General features: G+C 37.1%; 1 protein-coding gene across 4 annotated transcripts in view; it reads left to right on the top strand.

The window, feature by feature from the left end:
• MTMR2 (myotubularin related protein 2) overlaps positions 1-21,372 on the top strand; it is a 117,399-nt gene that overhangs the window by 71,098 nt on the left and 24,929 nt on the right. For all 4 annotated transcript variants that reach the window (XM_025928015.2, XM_086678611.1, XM_086678612.1 and 1 more), the window contains 6 exons: positions 1,045-1,139; positions 1,291-1,401; positions 4,539-4,640; positions 5,987-6,070; positions 16,975-17,124; positions 17,875-18,063. In XM_025928015.2, the coding sequence (XP_025783800.1) occupies positions 1,045-1,139; positions 1,291-1,401; positions 4,539-4,640; positions 5,987-6,070; positions 16,975-17,124; positions 17,875-18,063 (731 nt within the window). The remainder of the gene's footprint in view (positions 1-1,044; positions 1,140-1,290; positions 1,402-4,538; positions 4,641-5,986; positions 6,071-16,974; positions 17,125-17,874; positions 18,064-21,372) is intronic.

Genomic DNA, 21,372 nt, shown 5'->3' with positions numbered 1-21,372 from the left:
CTATTTTGAAGGTTAGAAATGTTTGTTGTAAGGTCAGTCTCATTTCAGATTCCATACAAAGCATTCAGTCCTCCAAAGTGGTGAGTAAAAAGCCAAGTCAGGAAGTTGCAATACCATATTAATCCATATTTTATATCCCTAAGTTCTCCCAGAAGCCCCTTGGACAATTCTTAGCAATTTGTTGCTGTTGCTTGTGCCTTACTTTCTTGGAGTGATGAAGATATTCCTCTGTTTGCTCATTGGCTGCTATAATGACATCACAGGGATTTATGAATATTTTAAGATGTAAAAAAGCTCATAGTGGGCATTATGAACTCTACCATATTAAATATTATTTTGAGCTAGTGGTAGCTGAGTTATCCTGCTTCATTAACGGATGTTTAAAAAAGCTTAACGCTGTGTAGATTCATCGTTAATCATGTAATAGAACAATGCTTGTGATTATTTCTCTACAAAGTTTGACATCAGTAGCTTGGTCAGAAATACAACGTCCTCTTATTCTATTATTTTTCTAAGAAATTATATTTCGAATACATTGCATTTCTCCTACAGTATTTTCCCTGTAAACATAATCAGGTCAGGAGTTTCTGGTATTCGATCTTCCAGATGTATTTTCGGAGGGATGTTGATAAATTAGACTGACCAGAAGCCCAGCAGATTGGGGAGGTGATCTAGAAACTATAAGATGACTGGTGTCTGTGGCCTGAGACATTTCCATTTGTTAACCACCATCACTATCACCCTTCAGCCACGACTCCAACTCCCACACAGAACTTTATCCAGCGGGGAGCTACCCTGCTCTTCTAAGGGCAAGTGTTTTCTCTGCCTCTTCAGTCCTTCCCACTTACTCTGCATCCCTTCCCCAGACTGGTATGTGGTCGGAAGCTTGGATTTGACCTCTGAGTTCTGTTTGAGTCACTGATTCTGTGATTTTTGAGCCCAGGTTAGAATAGCAATCAGAATTATTTTACTTGTGAAAAGATGAGAGCGCAGTTTTTAAAAGTGCACAATGTATGGTAAACTGTGGACTCTTTGCTTTTGCAGCCAAAGATGTGACTTATATATGTCCATTCACTGGTGCTGTACGAGGAACTCTGACTGTCACGAATTACAGGTTATATTTTAAAAGCATGGAACGGGTAAGACTGGTGGGACTAGATTTTTTACATGTACTTCTGTGTGTGGTTTGTAGTTTTGTCCATTTTTGATCATTTTTAATTAAAGCATTTCTAACTACGATCATTATATCAATTGTTCCGTTTTAATTGCTGTTTTCTTTCCTTCCTTTAGGATCCCCCATTTGTTTTAGATGCCTCTCTTGGTGTGATAAGTAGAGTAGAAAAAATTGGTGGTGCTTCTAGTCGAGGTGAAAATTCTTATGGACTAGAGACTGTGTGTAAGGTAAATGTTATAATATTTGTGCAATTTTTATTTGGTTTGAAAAGCTTTCTATTAAATAGAACCTGTGGGTAGAAACTGGTTTCCAAACTGTCAAATAGATTTCATACTGAAACATCATTCTAGAAGACAAAAACAACAATTAGGAGTATTAAAGGTAGTCTCTCATGAATTAGGCTTGAATTCTTTTGGACCCAATACAGGTGACTTTGACATTGATTATTTCATGTTGAGCCTCAAAAAATCCTGAAGTAGGGATGATAGAAATGATTACCTTTAATTTACAGAAGCCTAGGGGTGAGCCTTCGTACTGGAAGAGCCAGCTCTGATGTATTCGTCATCACCTGTCGTTCCAGTCTCACAGTTTTTCTGCTTCTGAAAAAATGGTGTGAAAAACTTGACATTATAGACCTCCTCTATTTTCTTATCTAACTCCTATCCTTTTTTTCCCCTCATGGTTGGCTCTTTTATTTTCGTCCCCGTATTTTCCTTTGCCATGAATGTTCTCTAACTCAGAGCATTTACCTATCATATTTATCTTTAAAAAAAAAAATTTAATTCCAGTGTTGTTAACATACAGTGTTGTATTTGTTTCAGATGGACAATACAGTGATGTAGCAGTTCCATATTTTACTCAGTGCTCATCATAAGTGTACTCTTAATCCCCTTCACCTGTTTTACACCCCCCCTTCCCCCCCCCCCCCCCCCCCCCCCGGTAACCAGGAGTTTGTTCTCCATAATTAAGAGCCTGTTTTTTGATTTGTTTCTCTCTATTTTTTTTTTTGTTCATTTATTTTGTTTCTTAAATTCCATATATGAGTGATATCATATGGTGTTTCTTTTAGCATTATACTCTCTGGATCCATCTAGGTTGTTGCAAATGGCAAGATCGCATTCATTTTTAACACTGAATAATATATACATGCACACATACACACAGAACATACACACACACACACAACTCATCTTCTTTATCCATTCATCTACCAGTGGACACTTGGGCTGCTTCTGTGGTTTAGCTATTGTACAAAATGCTGCAGTAAACATAGGGGTGCATGTCCATTTGAACTAGTGTTTTTGTATTCTTTGGGTAAACACTCAGTAATACGATTATGATCTGAGGGTAGCTCTAGTTTTAATTTTTTGAGGAGCCTTCACACTGTCTTCACTGTGGCTGCACCAGTTTGCATTCCCACCAACAGTGCACGAGGGTTCCTTTTTCTCTGCATCCTCGTCAACACTTATTTCTTGAGTTTTTGATTTTAGTCATCCTGACAGGTGTGAGGTGATATCTCATTTTGGTTTTGATTTGCATTTCCCTGATGATGTCTAACTTGTATTTTTTAAATGCATTGATATTTGAATGAAACTTAGACTTTTAAATTTTCACCATTCCGTTCAGTCATAGATCTTTCATATCAGGTGCCACTTCTTTGGTTGCTGTTGCTGTTCTCAATGTGTGTCAATTCTAGATCGCCTTAATTTTTCTTTGGTTCTTCTGCCAGTGCCAAGAGTAAAAGCAAGTTCCTTTCTTATGCTACTCTTAGAACTTTTGTGTATCTAGTAATAAAAGTAATGACTTAATAATTATTTTTATGCTTTTCCACTGTTTTTTTTTTTTTAATTTAACGTTTATTTATTATTGAGAGACAGAGAGACACAGAGCATGAGCAGGGGAGGGGTAGAGAGAGGGGGAGACACAGAATCTGAAGTAGGCTCCAGGCTCTGAGCTGCCAGCACAGAGCCCCACATGGGGCTTGAACTCACCAACTGTGAGATCATGACCTGAGCCGAAGTCAGCCACTTAACCGACTGAGCCACCCAGGCGCCTCTATGCTTTTCCACTGCAGTCAGAAGGGATCGAAGAATGCAGTAGCTTTCAACCATGCGTCAGGCATGTTTAGCTTTCAACCATGTGTCAGGCACGTTGTCTCCTGGTCACTTTTCTGTAATCTAACAGTAAATAGAGTAAATTTGTGGGCTCCCTGCTGTGGTACTTTTAGATAGCTGTATGGTTGACAGAGCGATTCTGAATATCTCTACTAGTGGTAAAGATTTTTACTGAAGAAAAACAAGGCATCAGCTTAGATTTCCATACATGTTTGTTTTATAATATGGTAGAACTAGTATCCTAGTTGTGGGTCAGATTTCTAATAAAATGTTCTACTCATTCATGTACTGCAAGTGCATTTGTAGTGTAGTCTCTGTATTCAGTTTTACAGGATTGGGTATAGTTTGAATTCTGCCTAGATTATAAAACACCTAGATAAAATGGGTTGTTTGAAAGTATTCTTAGTCCCCAAGTTTTTCTTAGTGCAGTTAAGATGCCAGTAAACCAGACATGAATATCTGTGTTCAGCCCGAGCACAGAAAATTGCTTGAGGACAAATAACAGAAACGGGAGCCTCCTTGGTCTTTAGATCTGACTCTAGAGCCCGCATGATATCAACCAAACAATTGAGAATTCACCTGTTAGGAGATGGTTAAAGAACTTGGACATGGAGTAGACAAAGAGATTTAGGCAGAGTTTGATTCTATCAGTCTAGTAGCAGGAAGCTTACAAAGATCCAATGAAAATGAGTCCTGGGAAGGGGTCATAAATAGGAAAGTCATCACTAGGCATAATGGGAATGAAGATACTTATGAAGTATAACAAGAGCTAATCAGGTTTTTAATAGGGAAATTGATGACAAAATGGGTTTTCACAGGGGAAGGACATACGTGAGCTGTGTATCAGTCATAGTAAATTTCAGATATAATATCTTTTATCTCTAGTGCCTGCATCAGATGCTGTTTCCTTTACTGGCTTATCTTGAGTAAATACACAGAAATAAAATTTCTGTCCTCTGAATAAAATGAAAGATATATAAGAACATTATGGAAAGTTATAAACATTATTAAAGAACTTTAAATAAATAGATGAGTAGGCACAATAGCCTGGAAATTAGAGTACCTTGTGGTTTTGAATATTTCTTTCAATAAGGCATTGTGATTTCCCTGTCTCCAGGAGCTCTTGTCCTATTTTTGTATCCCACATTCACAGGTCTTAACATTTTACAAGATAGTTCCCAGTTACCTTATGTGTTTGTTCAATAAAAGGTGAACAATTACAGATGACTTGGATCCTAAATCTTTTCTAGGATATTCGGAACTTACGGTTCGCTCATAAACCTGAAGGGCGGACAAGAAGATCCATATTTGAGAATCTAATGAAATATGCATTTCCTGTCTCTAATAACCTGGTAAGGTGTTTTTTTTTTTTTCTTTATCTTAGAAAAGTGTGTATTATAATTTTTGGAGTACTATAAAGAAACTTGTCTAAGCTACCTAGAAACTACATTTACGATCCTACTTTGCCATTAAACCAAATGCATAATTTAGGTTTAACCTAATCTCTTGGAATAGTTCTTTTTTGGTATGAAATGAGGAAGCTGGAGTAGCTGATTTCTGAGGTCAGTGTCTGCCCACTGACATTCTATAATTATATGATCTTTCTATCCAGGGCATTCCCATGATGAAAAGCTGTCTGTGGTCTTCATTAGGATTTGAAATCTTTTTGTTTGTTTGTTTTTGTTTTTTGTATTTTGTTTTTGTTTTTGTTTTTTTGGTTTGTTTATTTTGAGGGATGGAGAAGGGCAGAGAGAGAGAGTCCCAAGCAGGCTCTGCACTGTCAACACAGAGCTCAATACGGGGCTCGATCTCACAAACTGTGAGATCATAATCTCAGCCAAAATCAAGTAGTCGGACGCTTGACCGACTGAGCCACCTAGGCGTCCCTGAAATCTTTTTTAATTAGGAGCTGAGAGTTAAGTCTACCAATTTTAGGAGGAAAGGGTGGACAAATACTTAGCTGAGCTCCTGCTATCTGCTAGTCATGATGTTAGGCTTCCTCATTTATGTTACATAATCCAGCTTCCATGGTGGGTGTAGCCCCAGGGTAGGTGGCAAATATTATTTATCCCTATTTTGGAGTTGAAGCCAGGAACAGGTAGGCAGTTACCTCAAGGGCACAGCTAGTAGGGAGTAATATTGGAATGAGTACTGGTCTTTTGACTATCCTTTGAATGTTTTTCATCATAGTTGTTTCTGTCATTCTGTCTATTTAAATGATAAGTTTTCTTTTTTGGTATACCGATTGTATGCCAAGAAATAATACGTTCAGTATGTTTTAGAAAAGGTAGCATCAACTTTGGCTGCCTAACTGCTGACATCTGGGATGTCAAACCAATTAATTATATCAGAAGATGTCTTTTGTTATGTAAAGTCTTTCATTATTTAGAAGAAAACCTAAACAGCTGATATCTGAAGGAAATACGGTGATATGTTAGCATTTGATAAATCTTGGTGGTGGGCCTCTGTGCTTTTCTATATGTTTGAAAAATATGAAAAAAACAATATATTTTCAAAATTATAAAACAAGAGCTAAAACAGCAATATGAAATAGGACACCAATACAAAACATCCTTACAGATGAGTAAATGAAAACTTTGGGTATGATAAGGATATATTTCTGATTATCTCCTTAAATGTCTGTTTTTTTGTTTTTTTGTTTTTTTTTTAGCTATTAACTCTGTTTACTGTTTTGTAGCCTCTTTTTGCTTTTGAATACAAAGAAGTATTCCCTGAAAATGGGTGGAAGCTATATGACTCTCTTTTAGAGTATAGAAGGCAGGTATGTACTTTTTTTCTTTCAATTTTAATGTTACGGGTTATTTTCATTACAACACAAAGCTTAAAGGTAGACATAAACAGCTTTATGTAAGTTGTATGGGTTTTACTGTTGTTCTTTCAATGAAGCCTAATCCTGATTTCTTGTCTGCTTTCAGTTTCTTTAAACTGGGTTGAGACAGTGCCAAACTCTGTTTGAGACAGAGATCTTTTAGAAATCTTTTCTTGTCTACCTAAGAGCTTACAAGTAAATCAGCTTGTTTAAAAAGTGGTTAATAATGGTAAAAATTAAATGGTAAATATGTTTACATTTTGATATTCTTATATGCCATTCAACATTATTCACACATATTCTTCTCTTTTGGATATCCTATAACATAATTCTAAAAACTTTTATAGTAGTTCTCCTTACATCTTAGCTCCCCATGAAATTTTAGAAGTTTTAGATCTTCATAGAGGACACACGTCTACATAAAATGTTAACAAATCAAATGTGATAGTATACCAAAGAGATAATACATCGTGACTAAGATGAGTTGGTTTAATATTAGAAAACCTGTTGGTGGGATTCACCACAGCAAGAGATGAAAGCAGAATTCAATCTGGAAATGTCTGGAAATCTGCAGCACAGTCTATCATTCTCCCTCTTCTTTCTCGACCCGCCACTTCCCAGAGCCCTTAAACTGACATTTAAACTCTCCCTACAATAGTCTTTATTTTTAACTTTGCCCATGTTCACTGTGCTTTCTTGAGAATTTAAGTTCAGAGACATTGATTGTTTCTTTGGTAATCATTAGATCTGATACCCAGTTTTTCTAGAATTCAGATATGAAAATAAACTGATTTTGTCTTTAGATTTCAAACATTTCATTTGAATTATAAAGCTTCCAATTGACTGAAGTGTGTTTCACAAAGCAAGGAGAGTAAAAACCCGTCACACCACTAGAGAACTAAAGATACCCAGTGGTTTGAAGCGCAGTTTGTTGCTCAGTAGCATGTGGCCAGTAAAATCGAAAATTTCTTATTCAGTTATAAAGCCAGCAGCTTGGCAGAGTATGAAGCAGAATACACAATAAATGGATCAATTAAAAATCAAGAGTCTACAAGTAACATTGCAAGATATTTGCTACTTCAAAAAGTCAGTGTCAGAACTGGGTGGGAAAGCAACCAGAAAATCCAACCAATGTCCTTGGAATGGTCAAAATGAGGAATATTCTGTGGGGATCTGGGCAGAAATTGCCATCTGTTCTAGTAGCATTCAACATAGAACTTTGGAAAGCAGGTGGGAGACCTGTGGCTACAGAAAAGAAATGTTATTAACAGAAAAAAAATAAGTTAAAGAGTAAATGAACAGTTATACCCTAATTATAAGATGAGGAAGTGTGGCAGTCAGAATAGAGTCTCTACATTAAATGATATAGATGCTTTATGATCTTTGACTTACTGGGTGAATTTTTGACTTTTTTTTTTTTTTTTTCTTAAAGAGTTAGATACTTTGTCTCTGAGTCAACTAAGCCAAATCATACTATAAATAACACTGCATTTTTTGTAGTTAGAAGATTCAGGTTTTGGGGTTTATTTTGGTGTATATTAAGTTTATGATAGGAGAAAATGAAAATAATACTTTAATAGAAACCTTAAGACTAAAGATGAAACATCAGAGTATTCCTTTTCAATTAAAAAAGATTTAAAGTGGTAACCCTTGCACCCTGCATAGAATTCAAAAGTACAAAAGGGTCTATTGAAAGGTAGGTTTCCCTTCCAGGACAGCCTTGTCCTCAGCCACCCCAGCTCCTCTCCCATTAGGAAATAAAGTTACTGGTTGCCTGTGTATTCTCTCAGAGATCTTATGCCTGCAAAGCCTGAGTATATGTGTGCATTATTTTTTTAAGCAGATAACAGCATACTGTGCACACCGTTCTGTACCTTTCTTTTTCACTTAATGTGTTTTGGAGATCATACCATCTCAGAACACACAGACCTCCCTGTTCTTTTTTTCTTTCAAGTTGAGGTATAATTTATATTCCATAAAATTTACCACTTTAAAGTGTACAGTCCACTGTTTTTTAAACTTGTTTTTTAATATTTATTTATTTATTTATGTATGTATGTATGTATGTATGTATTTATTTATTTTAAATTTTTTTTTTCAACGTTTATTTATTTTTGGGACAGAGAGAGACAGAGCATGAACGGGGGAGGGGCAGAGAGAGAGGGAGACACAGAATCGGAAACAGGCTCCAGGCTCTGAGCCATCAGCCCAGAGCCTGACGCGGGGCTCGAACTCACGGACCGCGAGATTGTGACCTGGCTGAAGTCGGACGCTTAACCGACTGCGCCACCCAGGCGCCCCATGTATTTATTTATTTTAGAGAAAGAATGTGAGCAGGGGAGGGACAGAGAGAGAGGGAGACACAAAATCTGAAAGCAGGCTCCAGGCTCTGAGCTGTCAGCACAGAGCCTGATGCGGGGCTTGAACTCACAAACCACGAAACCGTGACTGAGCCGAAATCAAGAGAGAGTCAGACGCTTAACCGACTGAGCCACTCAGGCGTCCCTCCATTGGTTTTTAGCATATGCCTAGAGGTGTACAACTATTACCACGAAATCCAGAGCATTTAGAAGACTGAGTTTGAATCCTATCTCTAGCTCTTACTTTGCCCTCACTCTTAGGTATGTGCTCTTGAATGAGTCATTCATGTCAGAGTGCTTTTATTTTTTACTTGGTCATAGGAACTCATTCATAGGAATGTCTGAAGGATTGTTAATATACAGGAAGATATTTTATGAATCAAAGAAATCTATTCAAATGATTATTATTGTATTTATTACATTGTAAAGCTTTAAAAAAAGAAATCATGACTGCTTAGATTCATTGTGTGCAGCTGCTAAAACATGAAAGAAAAGCCACATTAATTCTGTAGACCTATACATTATAGTGCTAATCATACATTATTTTTAATGGATAAACCTATTAACAACTGTTTAAACTTGTTACATAAGAGGATGTTTCTTTAGTTTACTCTTTTTTTTTTAAGTTTATTTATTCTGAGAGAGAGAGTGAGCATGAGCAGGGCAGGAGCAGAGAAAACAGGCAGGAGAGAGAGAATCCCAAGGAAGCTCTATGCTGTCAGTGCAGAGCCTGATGTGGGGCTCAATCTCATGAATCAAGAGATCATGACCTGAGCCAAAATCAAGAGTTGGACACTTAACCACCTGAGCCAGCCAGGCACCCCTCTTTAATTTACTCTTTTTAAAAAAATATTTGTTATGCTAAGTGAAATAAGTCATACAGAGAAAGACAGATACCATATGTTTTCACTCTTATGTTGATCCTGAGAAACTTAACAGAAGACCATGGGGGAGGGGAAGGAAAAAAAAAAAAAAAAGGTTGGAGAGGGAGGGAGCCAAAACCATAAGAGACTCTTAAAAACTGAGAACAAACTGAGGGTTGATGGGGGGTGGGAGGGTGGGTGACGGGTATTAAGGAGGGCACCTGTTGGGATGAGCACTGAGTGTTGTATGGAAACCAATTTGACAATAAATTTTGTATAAATAAATAAATATTTATTTTTAAGAGAGAGAACGCATGAACAGGGGAGGGGCAGAGAGAGAGGGAAACAGGATCTGAAGCAGGCTCTGCACTGACAGCAGACAGCCCGACGTGACTCGAATTAACAAACCAAGACATCATGACCTGAGCTGAAGTCGGATGCTTAACCAGCTGAGCCACCCTGATAAATGGGAACATTAACTGAAGGGCAGTGATTTGCAAGGAGAGTATAAACGTATGCCAAAATCAATACTTGTCGGTATGTCTTTAGTACTGTCTACAAAGAGTGTATGCTGACTAGCCAACGCCACTTTTTGGTTTGGAAGCGAATTCCTGTAGTGGAGATAGGTGTGTCAACTTATCTAAGAATGAGGAAGACTATAGTCATAAATGTAATGAATGTAACATAAGTAATGTAAGTCAGTGGTTCAACCCCCACTCTGACAATTTCCTGAAGCATGTTACGTACTGGTAACAGTCATTCTCCGTGGGAGTGGTTTTCTTTAAGGATGTGTGAAGGGATTGACAGATGGGAGTACCTACCTGGGTTGGGAGTGGTACATTAGGATCTCAGGTGATGTATGCTTTTAGGTGATCCAACCCTCTTAGCTCTCAATCCATATTTTCTAAGAAAACTTCAAAAGCCAATTTTGCTTCTTATGAAGGCTTCCTTTTGGTTCATTGATTTATCCGTTAATACATTCCTTCCTTCCTTCACTCATTCATCCATCCATTTATCAAATTTATACAGCACTACTATATACTAGTGGCTAAGTCTTTGAAACAGGAAGATACAATCCTGACTTGCAAAGAGCATATATTTAATGGAGGATTCAAAGAAGTAAACTAACAATTAAAGCACACAGTGATGAATACAGTGACTGATAAAGCAGGTACTCCAGTGAGAGAATATGAGGCCATTTGGGAACTAAAAGCATTTGGTACAGGCTAGACTAGAGTTTGGAGGGGCAAGACATCAGTGTGGAGAAAGTGGGAGGATGAAGGCCTTTGCTAAGTCCCATAAAGGAATTTCTTTTACAGTTTTATTGAGAAATAATTGACATACATCACCATACAAGTTTAAAGTGCACAGCATGATGGTTTGATTTACACATATTATGACATGATTGCCAGAATAGGTTCAGCTAACATCCATCTTGTCACAATAGACAGAATAAAAAAAAAAAAAAAAAAAGGAGAAAGAAAAAAGGGGAAATTTTTTTTTTCTTATGAGGAGAACGCATTGGATTTACTCTCAGCAACTTTCCTTGTATATCATACAGCAGTGTTAGCTGTAGTCGTCATGTTGTACATTACGTCCCTAGTATTTATCTCCCTTGTAATGGAAGTTTTACCTTTTTACCACCTGACCGCTTTCCTTCAGTTTCCCTTCCTCCACCCTGTGGCTCTGGAAACCACAAGTCTGTTCTCTTTTTCTGTCCTTTGCTATGAGTTTCTTTTCTTTTTTTTAATATTCCACATGTAAGGGAGATCATATAGTATTTATTTTTTTCTGTTTGACTTCTTTCACTTGGCGTGACACCCTCAAGGTCCTTCCATGTTGTTACAAATGGTAAGATTTCCTTGCTTTTTATGGCTGGATAATATTCCATTGTATAAGTATACCACGGCTTCTGTACCCATTTATCCACCAGTAGACATTTAGGTTGTTTCCATGTCTTGGCTATTTTAAGTAATGCTGCTGTGAACATGGGGGTGCAGGTATCTTTTCAAGTTGCTGTTTTTGTTTCCTTTGGATATATTCCCAGAAGTAGAATTGCTGGATCCTATCATAGTTCTGTTTTTGATTTTTTGAGCATCATCCATACTGTTTTCCATAGTGGCTGAGGCACTTTACAATCCCACCAATAGGGTTTTCTTTGTTCACGACACCAGCATTTGCTGTCTCATGTTTTTGTTTTTGTTTTTGTTTTTCTGGATAACAGCCACTCTGACAGATGTGAGGAGATATCTCATTGTAGCTTTAATTTGCATTTACCGAATGACTATATTGAGAATCTTTTTTTTTATATCATAATCACTTTTATTTATTTTTTTAATATATGAAATTTACTGTCAAATTGGTTTCCTTACAACACCCAGTGCTCATCCCAAAAGGTGCCCTCCTCAATACCCATCACCCACCCTCTCCTCCCTCCCACCCCCCATCAACCCTCAGTTTGTTCTCAGTTTTTAAGAGTCTCTTATGCTTTGGCTCTCTCCCACTCTAACCTCTTTTTTTTTCACGTATCTGTTGGCCTTGTATATATACGAAACATTTTTTTTTTTTTTTGAGTATAGTTGACATACAGTGTTACATTAGTTTTAGGTGTACAATGTAGCGATTTGGTGTATTGCATGAGTTCTTTATATATTTTGGATATTAACCCCTTATCAGGTACACGGTTTACAAATATTTTTTCCCAAACTGTATAGGTTGTCTTCTCACTTTGTTGATGATTTCTTTTGCTGTGCAGAAAAATTTTAATTTGATGTAATCCCTTTTGTTTTTTATTTGTTTCTTGTGCTTTTGGTGTCCTATCCAAAAAATTGTTGCTGAGATCCGTGTCAAGGAACTCTCTATTCCTATATTTTCATGGTTTCAGGTATTACATTTAAGTCTAATCCATTTTGAGTTAATTTTGGTGAGTGATGTTATACATGGGTCCAGTTTCATTCTTTTACATGTGAATATCAAATTATCCTGGCACCATTGATTGAAGAGATTGTCCCTGCTCCATTGAGTTCTTTGCTCCCTTGTCAAATATTAGTTGACTGTCTATGTGTGAGTTTGTTTCTAGGCTCTTGATTCTGTTCCATTAGTTGTATTTGTCTGTTTTAATGTGAATCTGTTTTGATAACTGTGGCTTTATAGTATAGCTCAAAATCAGGAAGTGTAACAACTCTGGCTTTGTCCTTCTTTCTCAGTATTTCTTTGGCTATTCGGTGTCTTTTTTGGAGACACAAGCTACCTTGTCACTTATTTGCATCTTTGTTCAATTTTTTTTTTTTTTTGTCAGTGTCTTGTAGTTTTCAGAGTAGAGATCTTTTACCTCCTTAAGTTAAATTTATTTCTAAGTATTTTATTGTTTTTGATGTTATTGTAAATGACATTGATTTGTTTATTGTTTTATCGGAAATTCGTTCTCATCGTATAGAAACACTATTGATTTTTGTATGTTAATTTTGTATCTTGCAACTTCACTGAATTTATTGATTACATCTAACATTTCTGGTCTTGGGCTTTTCTCCTTTGAGGGATCTTTTTAAACTTGTCTATTTATTTTGAGAGAAAGTATGTAAGCAGGGGTAGGAGCAGAGAGAGAGAGACAGAGAGAGAGAGAGAGAGAGAGAGAGAGAAATCCCAAGGAGGCTCTGCACTGTTAGCACAGAGCCCCATGTAGGGCTCAAACTCACAAACTGTGAGATCATAACCTGAGCTGAAATCAAGAGTCGGACGCTCAACCGACAGAGCCACCCAGGCGCCCTTGCATTGAGAGATTTTTAACTACTGATTCAATCTCCTTACTAGTAATTGGTCTACTCAGAGCATCTGTTTCTTCTTGATTTAGTTTTGGTAAGTTGTCTAAGAATGTTTCCATTTCTTCTAGCGGTCCAGTTTGTTGGCAATTAGTTTCATAATAACCTGTTACCATAATTTGAATTTCTGTGCTATCAGTTGTAATATCTCCTTTTTCATTTATAATTTTGTTAATTTAGACCCTTTTTCTTTTTCCCTTAGTTAGTCTAACTAAGAGTATAACTAAGATATAGACTTAGGTTGTTAATTTGGGATCTTTCTTACTTTTTAAGGTAGGCATTTATTGCTATGAACTTGTCTTTTAGAAGTGTTTTTGCTACATCCAGCAAGTTCTGGTGTATTGTGTTTGTTTTTGTTTGTCTCAATAAACTTTATTTCCCCTTTAATTTGTTCCCTGACCCATTGGTTGTCCAGGAGAATGTTGCTTAATTTTTTCATGTTTGTGAAGTTTTCAGTTTTCTTTTGTTACTGATTTCTAGTTTTATGACACTGTGGTCAGAGAAGGTACCTGGTATGATTTTATTAGTCTTATTGATTTTGCTAAGACATGTTTTGTGACCTAACATGTGGTCTATAGTAGAAAGCGTTCTGTGTGCACTTCAGAGGATGTGTTTTCTGCTGTTGTTGGATAGAGTGTTCTGTGTATACCTGTTAGGTCCATTTTGACCATAGTGTTGTTTATATCCACTGATTCCTTATTGATTTTTCTGTCTAGGTGATCTATCCATTGTTGACAATGGGGTATTGACATCCCCAACTATTACCATACTACTGTTTATTTCTCCTTTGCTCTGTTAGTTTTTGCTTTATACATTCAGGATTTACTTTATACATTTAGGAGCTCCAAAGTTGAATGTGTAAATATTTACAGTTGTTTTACCTTCTTGATGTATTGTCCCTTTTCTCAGTATACCAAGACTTTTTTTTTCTTTTTACTGTTGTTAGTTTAAAGTCTATTTTGCCTGTGTGGTCACCCTGCTTTTTACTTTTTTTTTTTTTTTTTTTAATTAGGCTTCACACCCAGTGTGGAGCCCAGTGTGGGGCTTGAACTCACAATGCTGAGATCAAGAGTCCCGATGCTTAACTGACTGAGCCAACCAGGGGCCCCACCCCTGCTTTTTTTTTTTTTTTTTTTTAATCATTTGCTTGCAATGTCTTTTCCCATCTTTTCATTCCCAGTCTGTGTGAGTCTTTGAGACTAAAGTGAGTCTCTTATAGGCAGCTGAATTCTAGGGCTGGCAGAACTCCTCATTTGAGGATCTAAATTAGGGAGTTTTGTACCCTGCTGAGTTCCCTGGTCAGAGTATATGTGCCCCGGGCTTGGCTGTGCAGGTGAGCAAAACCATTGGTTTGAATTACTACTTGGACACAGCAGGTATGAACTCTGTTTCCCTGTAGTGTGAGATCAGAGTAGGGACTCCTACAAAGCGGATCCACAATGCTGGGGTGAGGGAGGGATGCTGCTGGTGGTCTGCTCCTGGCTTGTGTTTCCTACTGGAGGAGCCAGGGGTTCAGAGGAGATCTCTCTGTGTGGTGGTGCTGGGATGGCCTTGGGGGAGGGACAGTGTGGTCAACATGCAGCCACTTCTCTTCCCCTTCCATTGGAGGCTTTCTGGGTCTCCGTGTTGTAGGATTCTCTCAATGCTGTCTTGTTCCTGAATGGTTGTTAGTTGTTCTTCTTGCATGGAGGAGCAAAGTCAGGAACACGTGTGTTGCCACTTGGTGACCTCACTCCTCCCCATGAAGGATTTATACTTTATCTGAAAAGGAATAGGTAACCAGAGACAGAGGAATGGCATGCTAACTTGCATCTTAGATGATTATGTGGATCCAGCATGGGGAATGACTTGCAGAGGGACAGGAGAGAAGTGGTAATGGCCTGAATTAGGGAAGTTCCAGTGAGGATGGAAAATAGTGACCAAAGTTTTCTTTTGATACTTTTAGAAGAAAAAAGTCATAGAAACTGGTTGTTGATTGGATGTAAGGGGTAAGGATGTAAGGAAAGGGATGAGTTAAAGATGGTATCTAAGGCTTTTGCTTGAGTACCACCTCTGTAAACTTGCCAGTTCACCATACTTTTTTGTTATAGCATGGGAATACATTTTTAAGCCTTTAATTCTTTCTTTTATTTCTAACAATAAGCATCTTACCTGAACCATTTTTTAGTATGTAAAAAGTTAAGGAAAGCAAGAGGGAAAGAGTGATGTGTATCATAAGAAGCTAGGTTGAGACTAGGCTAATGTAAATAGAATATAAGGCACTGATGAAGAAACACCATGGCTAGGAATTCATGGAAACTCTATTGATAGCATTTACCATATGATTACTGGGAAGAAATTTTCTTTCCTTTCTTATTTTTAATATTGTCTTGGGTATTTGGCAGTCGCTTGAGAAATACCTCTTTAAAGGGGAGTACATTCTGCCCTTTGATTTCAGATTTTTGTTAACAATTTCATGAACTAGGATATTAATTTTTTTTTAGGAACAATGTACTTCTAAATAAAAAGGATAGGTTTGGAATGTACATGGAATTCTTTGTTACCTCCTTTGGTCAAGTTGCAGTGTACCACAATTTCTTCACCTATAAACTGAAGTTAACAGAACCTGAGTACAATAATATGTACATGTGTGTGTGTAAAAAGTCTGCTGACATGCACCTGTGCATAACAGGTACCCAGTAAATGTGTGTGTGGTGGGGGAGTTTACTATAATTTGGTTTCTTTCCATTCTTTCTTTTTCTGATTGATTATGTGAGTTGTCAGGGGCCATAAATTTTAAATATATATATTTTCTTAATTCCAGTTAATTAATGACCTTCTTTTCTGTGGAACGGAAGATGGAAAATTTTAAGTGTCTTATTTAAGTAACCCTTTATGTGAAGTAGTAGACTAGTTATAGCAAATCCTGAAGGACCAAATGAGGGCTTATTAATTGATTTGTTTTCAAAAATATTTCTCTCGCCTGTTGTTTTTGCCTTCTGATACTCCTTTTTTTTTTTTTTTTAATTTTAGAGAGAGAGAAAGCATGAATGAGCAGGGGAGAGGGAGAGAAGGGCAGAAGGAAGGAGAGAGAGAGAGAGAGGGAGGGAGGAGAGAGAGAGAGAAGGAGGGAGGGAGGGAGGGAGAGAGAGAGGGAGAGAGAGAGAGAGAGAGAGAGAGAGAGAGAGAGAATATCTTAAGTAGCTCCATGCTCACACAGAGCCCCACATGGGGCTCAATCCTACAGCCCGGGGATCATGACCTGAGCTGAAACCAAGAGTCAGATGCTCAGCGCACTGAGCCACAGAGGTTGCCCCACTCTTTTGCTTTTCTACTGTGTGTTAGATTAGCAACATTCCATTACTACTATAATTTAGGAGGGAAAAATTCACCTCAGGTATGTAAGTGATAAGCATATGTATAGCATTCTGATGGATACTTGGATACTTGATAGCTGCTCCCTGACATTTCTTTATTTAAGGTATTTGAATGGCAACAAAATCAATTATCCAATCAACCTGAATGAGACTTTTTTTTTTTTAAAGACAGGGAACATTTTAAGTGTTACTGTGTCCTTCCTTCCTACTGGATATGTTTAGCACAGACCCAACAATCGATCAGTATTTAATGATTTAAGAAATCTTTCAATATGTAATTGACTACCAAACTGAACACAGATCCCTGCATTGGAATAGCCTGGCCACTATACCAGTAGACAGTGACTATTCCAACAACTTAAGAGATAGTGCAGACAAGAGAGGTTAAATATAGCTTTTATTTCATTATATTGTAATATTTTAGGTAATAATTTGTCCTGTGTTTCATTTCACATGTAGGGAATTCCGAATGAAAGCTGGAGAATAACAAAGATAAATGAGAGGTATGAGCTTTGTGATACATATCCTGCCCTATTGGTTGTGCCAGCAAATATTCCTGATGAAGAATTAAAGAGGGTGGCATCCTTCAGATCAAGGGGCCGTATCCCAGTAAGTATGAAGCTTTGAGGAGACTTTGCAAATGCTTTTGTACTCTGCGTGATGCTGAAGTTAATGAATGGGAACATGGATGCAGGATAAAAATAGCTATAGCAACAGGCCTTTTATGGGGGTATTAGAGGATGAGTTATTTAGTAAAATGAAAAGTGGAGGAAAGACTTAAAGAAGTTTCTGAGAATCTGATATGGGTATTAGAGAACTGCACAGAATTGCAATTCTTAACTTGAAAACAAGGTTGGCTCTGTATTGTTCACTATTTCTTTATTTTATTATATATTCTTTAATCATGGTGGTAACTGCTCTTTTCCTTCAAACCCTGGAAAGAAGAAAACTTTATAAATTTATGATGAAGTATTGTGTTTTAGAAAGATTGGCTTAAATAATTTTTGTTACAAAGCTCATAGATTCTGAAGATGTTATAGTTAGACAGTTTGCTGATTTAGCAATAAAACTTTAAGAGGTTTACTTAACACTCTTAATATATTTTTTCCTAGAGACAGCACTTCCGAATAATCATGACTTTCATAACTCAATACCTGATTAAAGAATTAGACCAAATTGCCCATATGCCAGAATTGGCTTGAAAGAAAGGCAATGATTTTTTATAGCAGCCTTATATATCCTTTCATGGTTAGGCTTTGGAACTAATCAGAAAGCAGAATTTTGTAGAGTAATGTTTTTGAGAAGAATTATAAACAGAAACATATATAAAGGGTGTGTCACTGTTTTTCCCCCATTAAGGTTTTATCATGGATTCATCCTGAGAGTCAAGCCACAATCACTCGATGTAGCCAGCCCATGGTAGGAGTGAGTGGAAAGCGAAGCAAAGAAGACGAAAAATACCTTCAAGCTATCATGGATTCCAATGCTCAGTCTCATAAAATCTTTATATTTGATGCCCGGCCAAGTGTCAATGCTGTTGCCAATAAGGTGAGATTGTCTTTCAGTAATTAAGATTTCAGTTCCATGAATCAGCTGAGTTTGGTGGGAGCCACAATGTAGTAGAAAGATTTTGGGCTCTCCAGTGACAAAGATACAGATTCTAATGCTGGCTCTCCTGCTTGATGGTGTGACTTTGAGTTAGTTACTTAATCTTGTAACTTTTTATTTGTTTACTTTTTTATTGAAGTACAATTGAAATACAACCTCATGTTAGTTACAAGTTTACAATATAATGATTCAGTATTTGTACACACTGTAAAATGATGACCACATCACATCTGTTTACCATCTACTACGATACAAATTTTCTTAGAATGAAAACTTTTAGGATTTACCTTCCTAGCAACTTTCAGAATCGTATCATTGACTCCATGGGGACTATAGTCCCCATGTTGTATGTTACATTCTCATGACTTACTTATTTTGTAACTGGTAATTTGTACCTTCTTATCTCCATGCATTTTGTTCCCTGCCAAACCCCCCACCCTGCAACCACCAATCTGTTCTCTGTATCTGTGAGTTTTGTTTGTTCGTTTGTTTTGTTTTTTAGATTCGAGGTCTGAGTGCAGTGATACAGTATTTGTCTTTGTCTGACTTAGTTCACTTAGCGTGATACTCTTGAGGTCCATTTGTGTTGCACAAATGGCAAGATTTCATTTCTTTTTATGGCTGAGTAGTATTCCACATTTTCTTTTTAAAGTTCATTTATATTGAAAGAGAGAGCACAAGTAGGGGAGTAGCAGAGAGGGAGAGAGGAGAGAGGAGAGAGGAGAGAGAGAGAATTCCAAGCAGGCTCAGCACTGTCAGTGCAGATCCTGATGTGGGGCTTGAACTTATGAACCGTGAGATCGTGACCTGAGCTGAAGTTAGGCACTTAACCGAGTAAGCTATCCAGGTGCCCCTATACCACATTTTCTTTATACATTCATGCACTGATGGACAGATAGATTCTTTCCATATCTTGGCTGTTGTAAATAATGCTGCAATGAACATAAGAGTGCATAGCTCTTTTCATATTAGTTGTTTTTATTTTCTTACAATAAATAGCAAGAAGTGGAACTGCTGAATTGCATAATGATTCTGCTTTTAATTAAAATTTTTTTAATTTATCTTGAGAGAGAGCGAGTGCACGTGTGAGTAAGCGGGGGAGGGGCAGAGAGGGAGAGAGAGAGAGAGAGAGAGAGAGAGAAAGAGAGAGAATCCAAGCAGGCTCCATGCTGTCAGCAAAAGTCTGAATTAGGGCTCAATCTTACAAACCATGAGCTCATGACCTGAACCTAAATCAAGAGTCGGACACTTAACTGACAGAGCTACCCAGGCGCCCCTATTTTTAATTTTTTGAGGAACCTCCCTACTACCATTGCCGTCATGCTTATCTTTTTGATAGTGGCCATTCTGACTGATGTGCAGTTATATCTCATTGTGGATATAATTTGCATTTCCCTGATAATGAGTGATGTTGAGCATCTTTTCATGTGCGTGTTGGCCGTCTGTTGTCTTCTTTGGAAAAATGTCTATTCAAATCCTCTGCCTATTTTTTAATAGGATTGTTTGTTGTTATTGAGCTGTATAAGTTCATTATATATTTTGGATATTAATTCCTTATCTGATGTATGATTTTCAGATATCCTCTCCCATTTGCTAGTGAGGAGGTCCCTTCAGTATGCAGAAGCTTTTTGTTTGATGTAGTCCCATTTGTTTATTTTTGCTTTTGTTGCCATTACTTCTGGAGTAGGAGCCAAAAAGATACCACTAAGTCCAATGTCATGGAGCTTATCACCTTAGTTTTCTTCTAGGAAGTTGAGGGTTTCTTGTCTTACATTCAAGTCTTTAATCCATTTCAAGTACAGTTTTGTATATGGTGTAAGGTAGTAGTCCAGTTTTATTCTTCTGCATGTGACTCTCCATAACAGTTATTGAAGAGACTGTCCTTTCCCCATGTATATTCTTGTCTCCCTTGTATATTAATTGACCATATATACATGGGTTTATTTCTGGGCTCTCTGTTCTGTTGTATTGCTCTATGTATATGTTTTCATGCCAACACCATACTGTTTTGATTACTGTAGCTTTGTAGTATAGTTTAAAAAAAATTTTTAATGTTTATTTATTTTTGAGAGACAGAGACAGCATGAGTGGGAGAGGGCAGAGAGAAAGAGAGCGAGATCCAGAATATGAAGCAGGCTCCAGGCTCTAAGCTGTTAGCACAGAACCCGACGCGGGGCTCAAACTCATGACCCGAGCCGAAGTCGGGTGCTCAACCGACTGAGGCACCCAGGTGCCCCATAGCTCTGTAGTATATTTTAAAATCAGCATGATGCCTCCAGCTTTGTTTTTGTCAGTATAATGGGATATTTTGTGGTTCCAAACAAATTTTGGGATGGTTTTATTTCTGTGAAAAATGCCATTGGAATTTTGATAGGGATGGCATTGAGTCTGTAGATTGCTTTGGGCAGTACAACATTTTTCAAATTAATTTTTCCAGTCTAACTTATATCTTTCCATTTATTTATGTCTTCTTCAGTTTCTTTCATCAGTGTCTTACAGTTTGCAGTGTAAAGTTTTCTCACCTTCATAGTTAAATTTACTCCTGCAAATTTTATTCTTTTTGATGCATGTGTAAAGAAGATTGTTTTCTTAATTCTCTGATAGTTCATTGTTAATGTATAAAAAAAAGTAATAGATTTTTATATTGATTTTATGTGATTTGAAGTGATTGTTACTTCACTCCATTCATATATTAGTTCTAATCATTTTTTTGGTTGAATTTTTAGGGTTTTCTCTGTATAAAATCATGTCTACAAATAGTGACAATTTTACTTCTCCTTTCAATTTGGATGCCTTTTATTTCTTTTTCTGCATAATTGCTCTGGCTAGATTTCCAATATTTTGTTGCATAAAAGTGGTGACAGTGGGTATCCTTGTCTTGTTGGTGATCTTAAAGGAAAAGCTTTCAGCTTTTCACCATTGAGTATGATAGTTGGGGACTTGTCACACATGGCCTTTATTGTGTTGAGTGTTTTCTGTACTCACTTTGGTAAGAGTTGTTGTCATAAATGGATGTTGAATTTTGTCACATGCTTTTTCTGCATCTTTTAAGATGATATGATTTTTATTCTTAATTTTGTTTATCATGTTGATTGTTCTGTAGATGTTGAACCATTCTTACATCCCCCAAATAAATCCTACTTGATCATGGCATATGATCCTTTTAATGCATTGTTGATTTGGTCTGTTGAGTATTTTTGCATCTATGTTCATTAGGGATATTGACCTGTAATTTTTCTTTTTTTTTTT

Source organism: Puma concolor, chromosome D1 (genome assembly GCF_028749965.1).
Source record: "Puma concolor isolate L17-30 chromosome D1, mPumCon1.1.hap2, whole genome shotgun sequence".
Classification (NCBI taxonomy): Eukaryota; Metazoa; Chordata; class Mammalia; order Carnivora; family Felidae; genus Puma; species Puma concolor.
The sequence above is the reverse complement of the archived record's forward strand: the minus strand, read 5'-3'. Positions and strand labels throughout refer to the sequence as shown.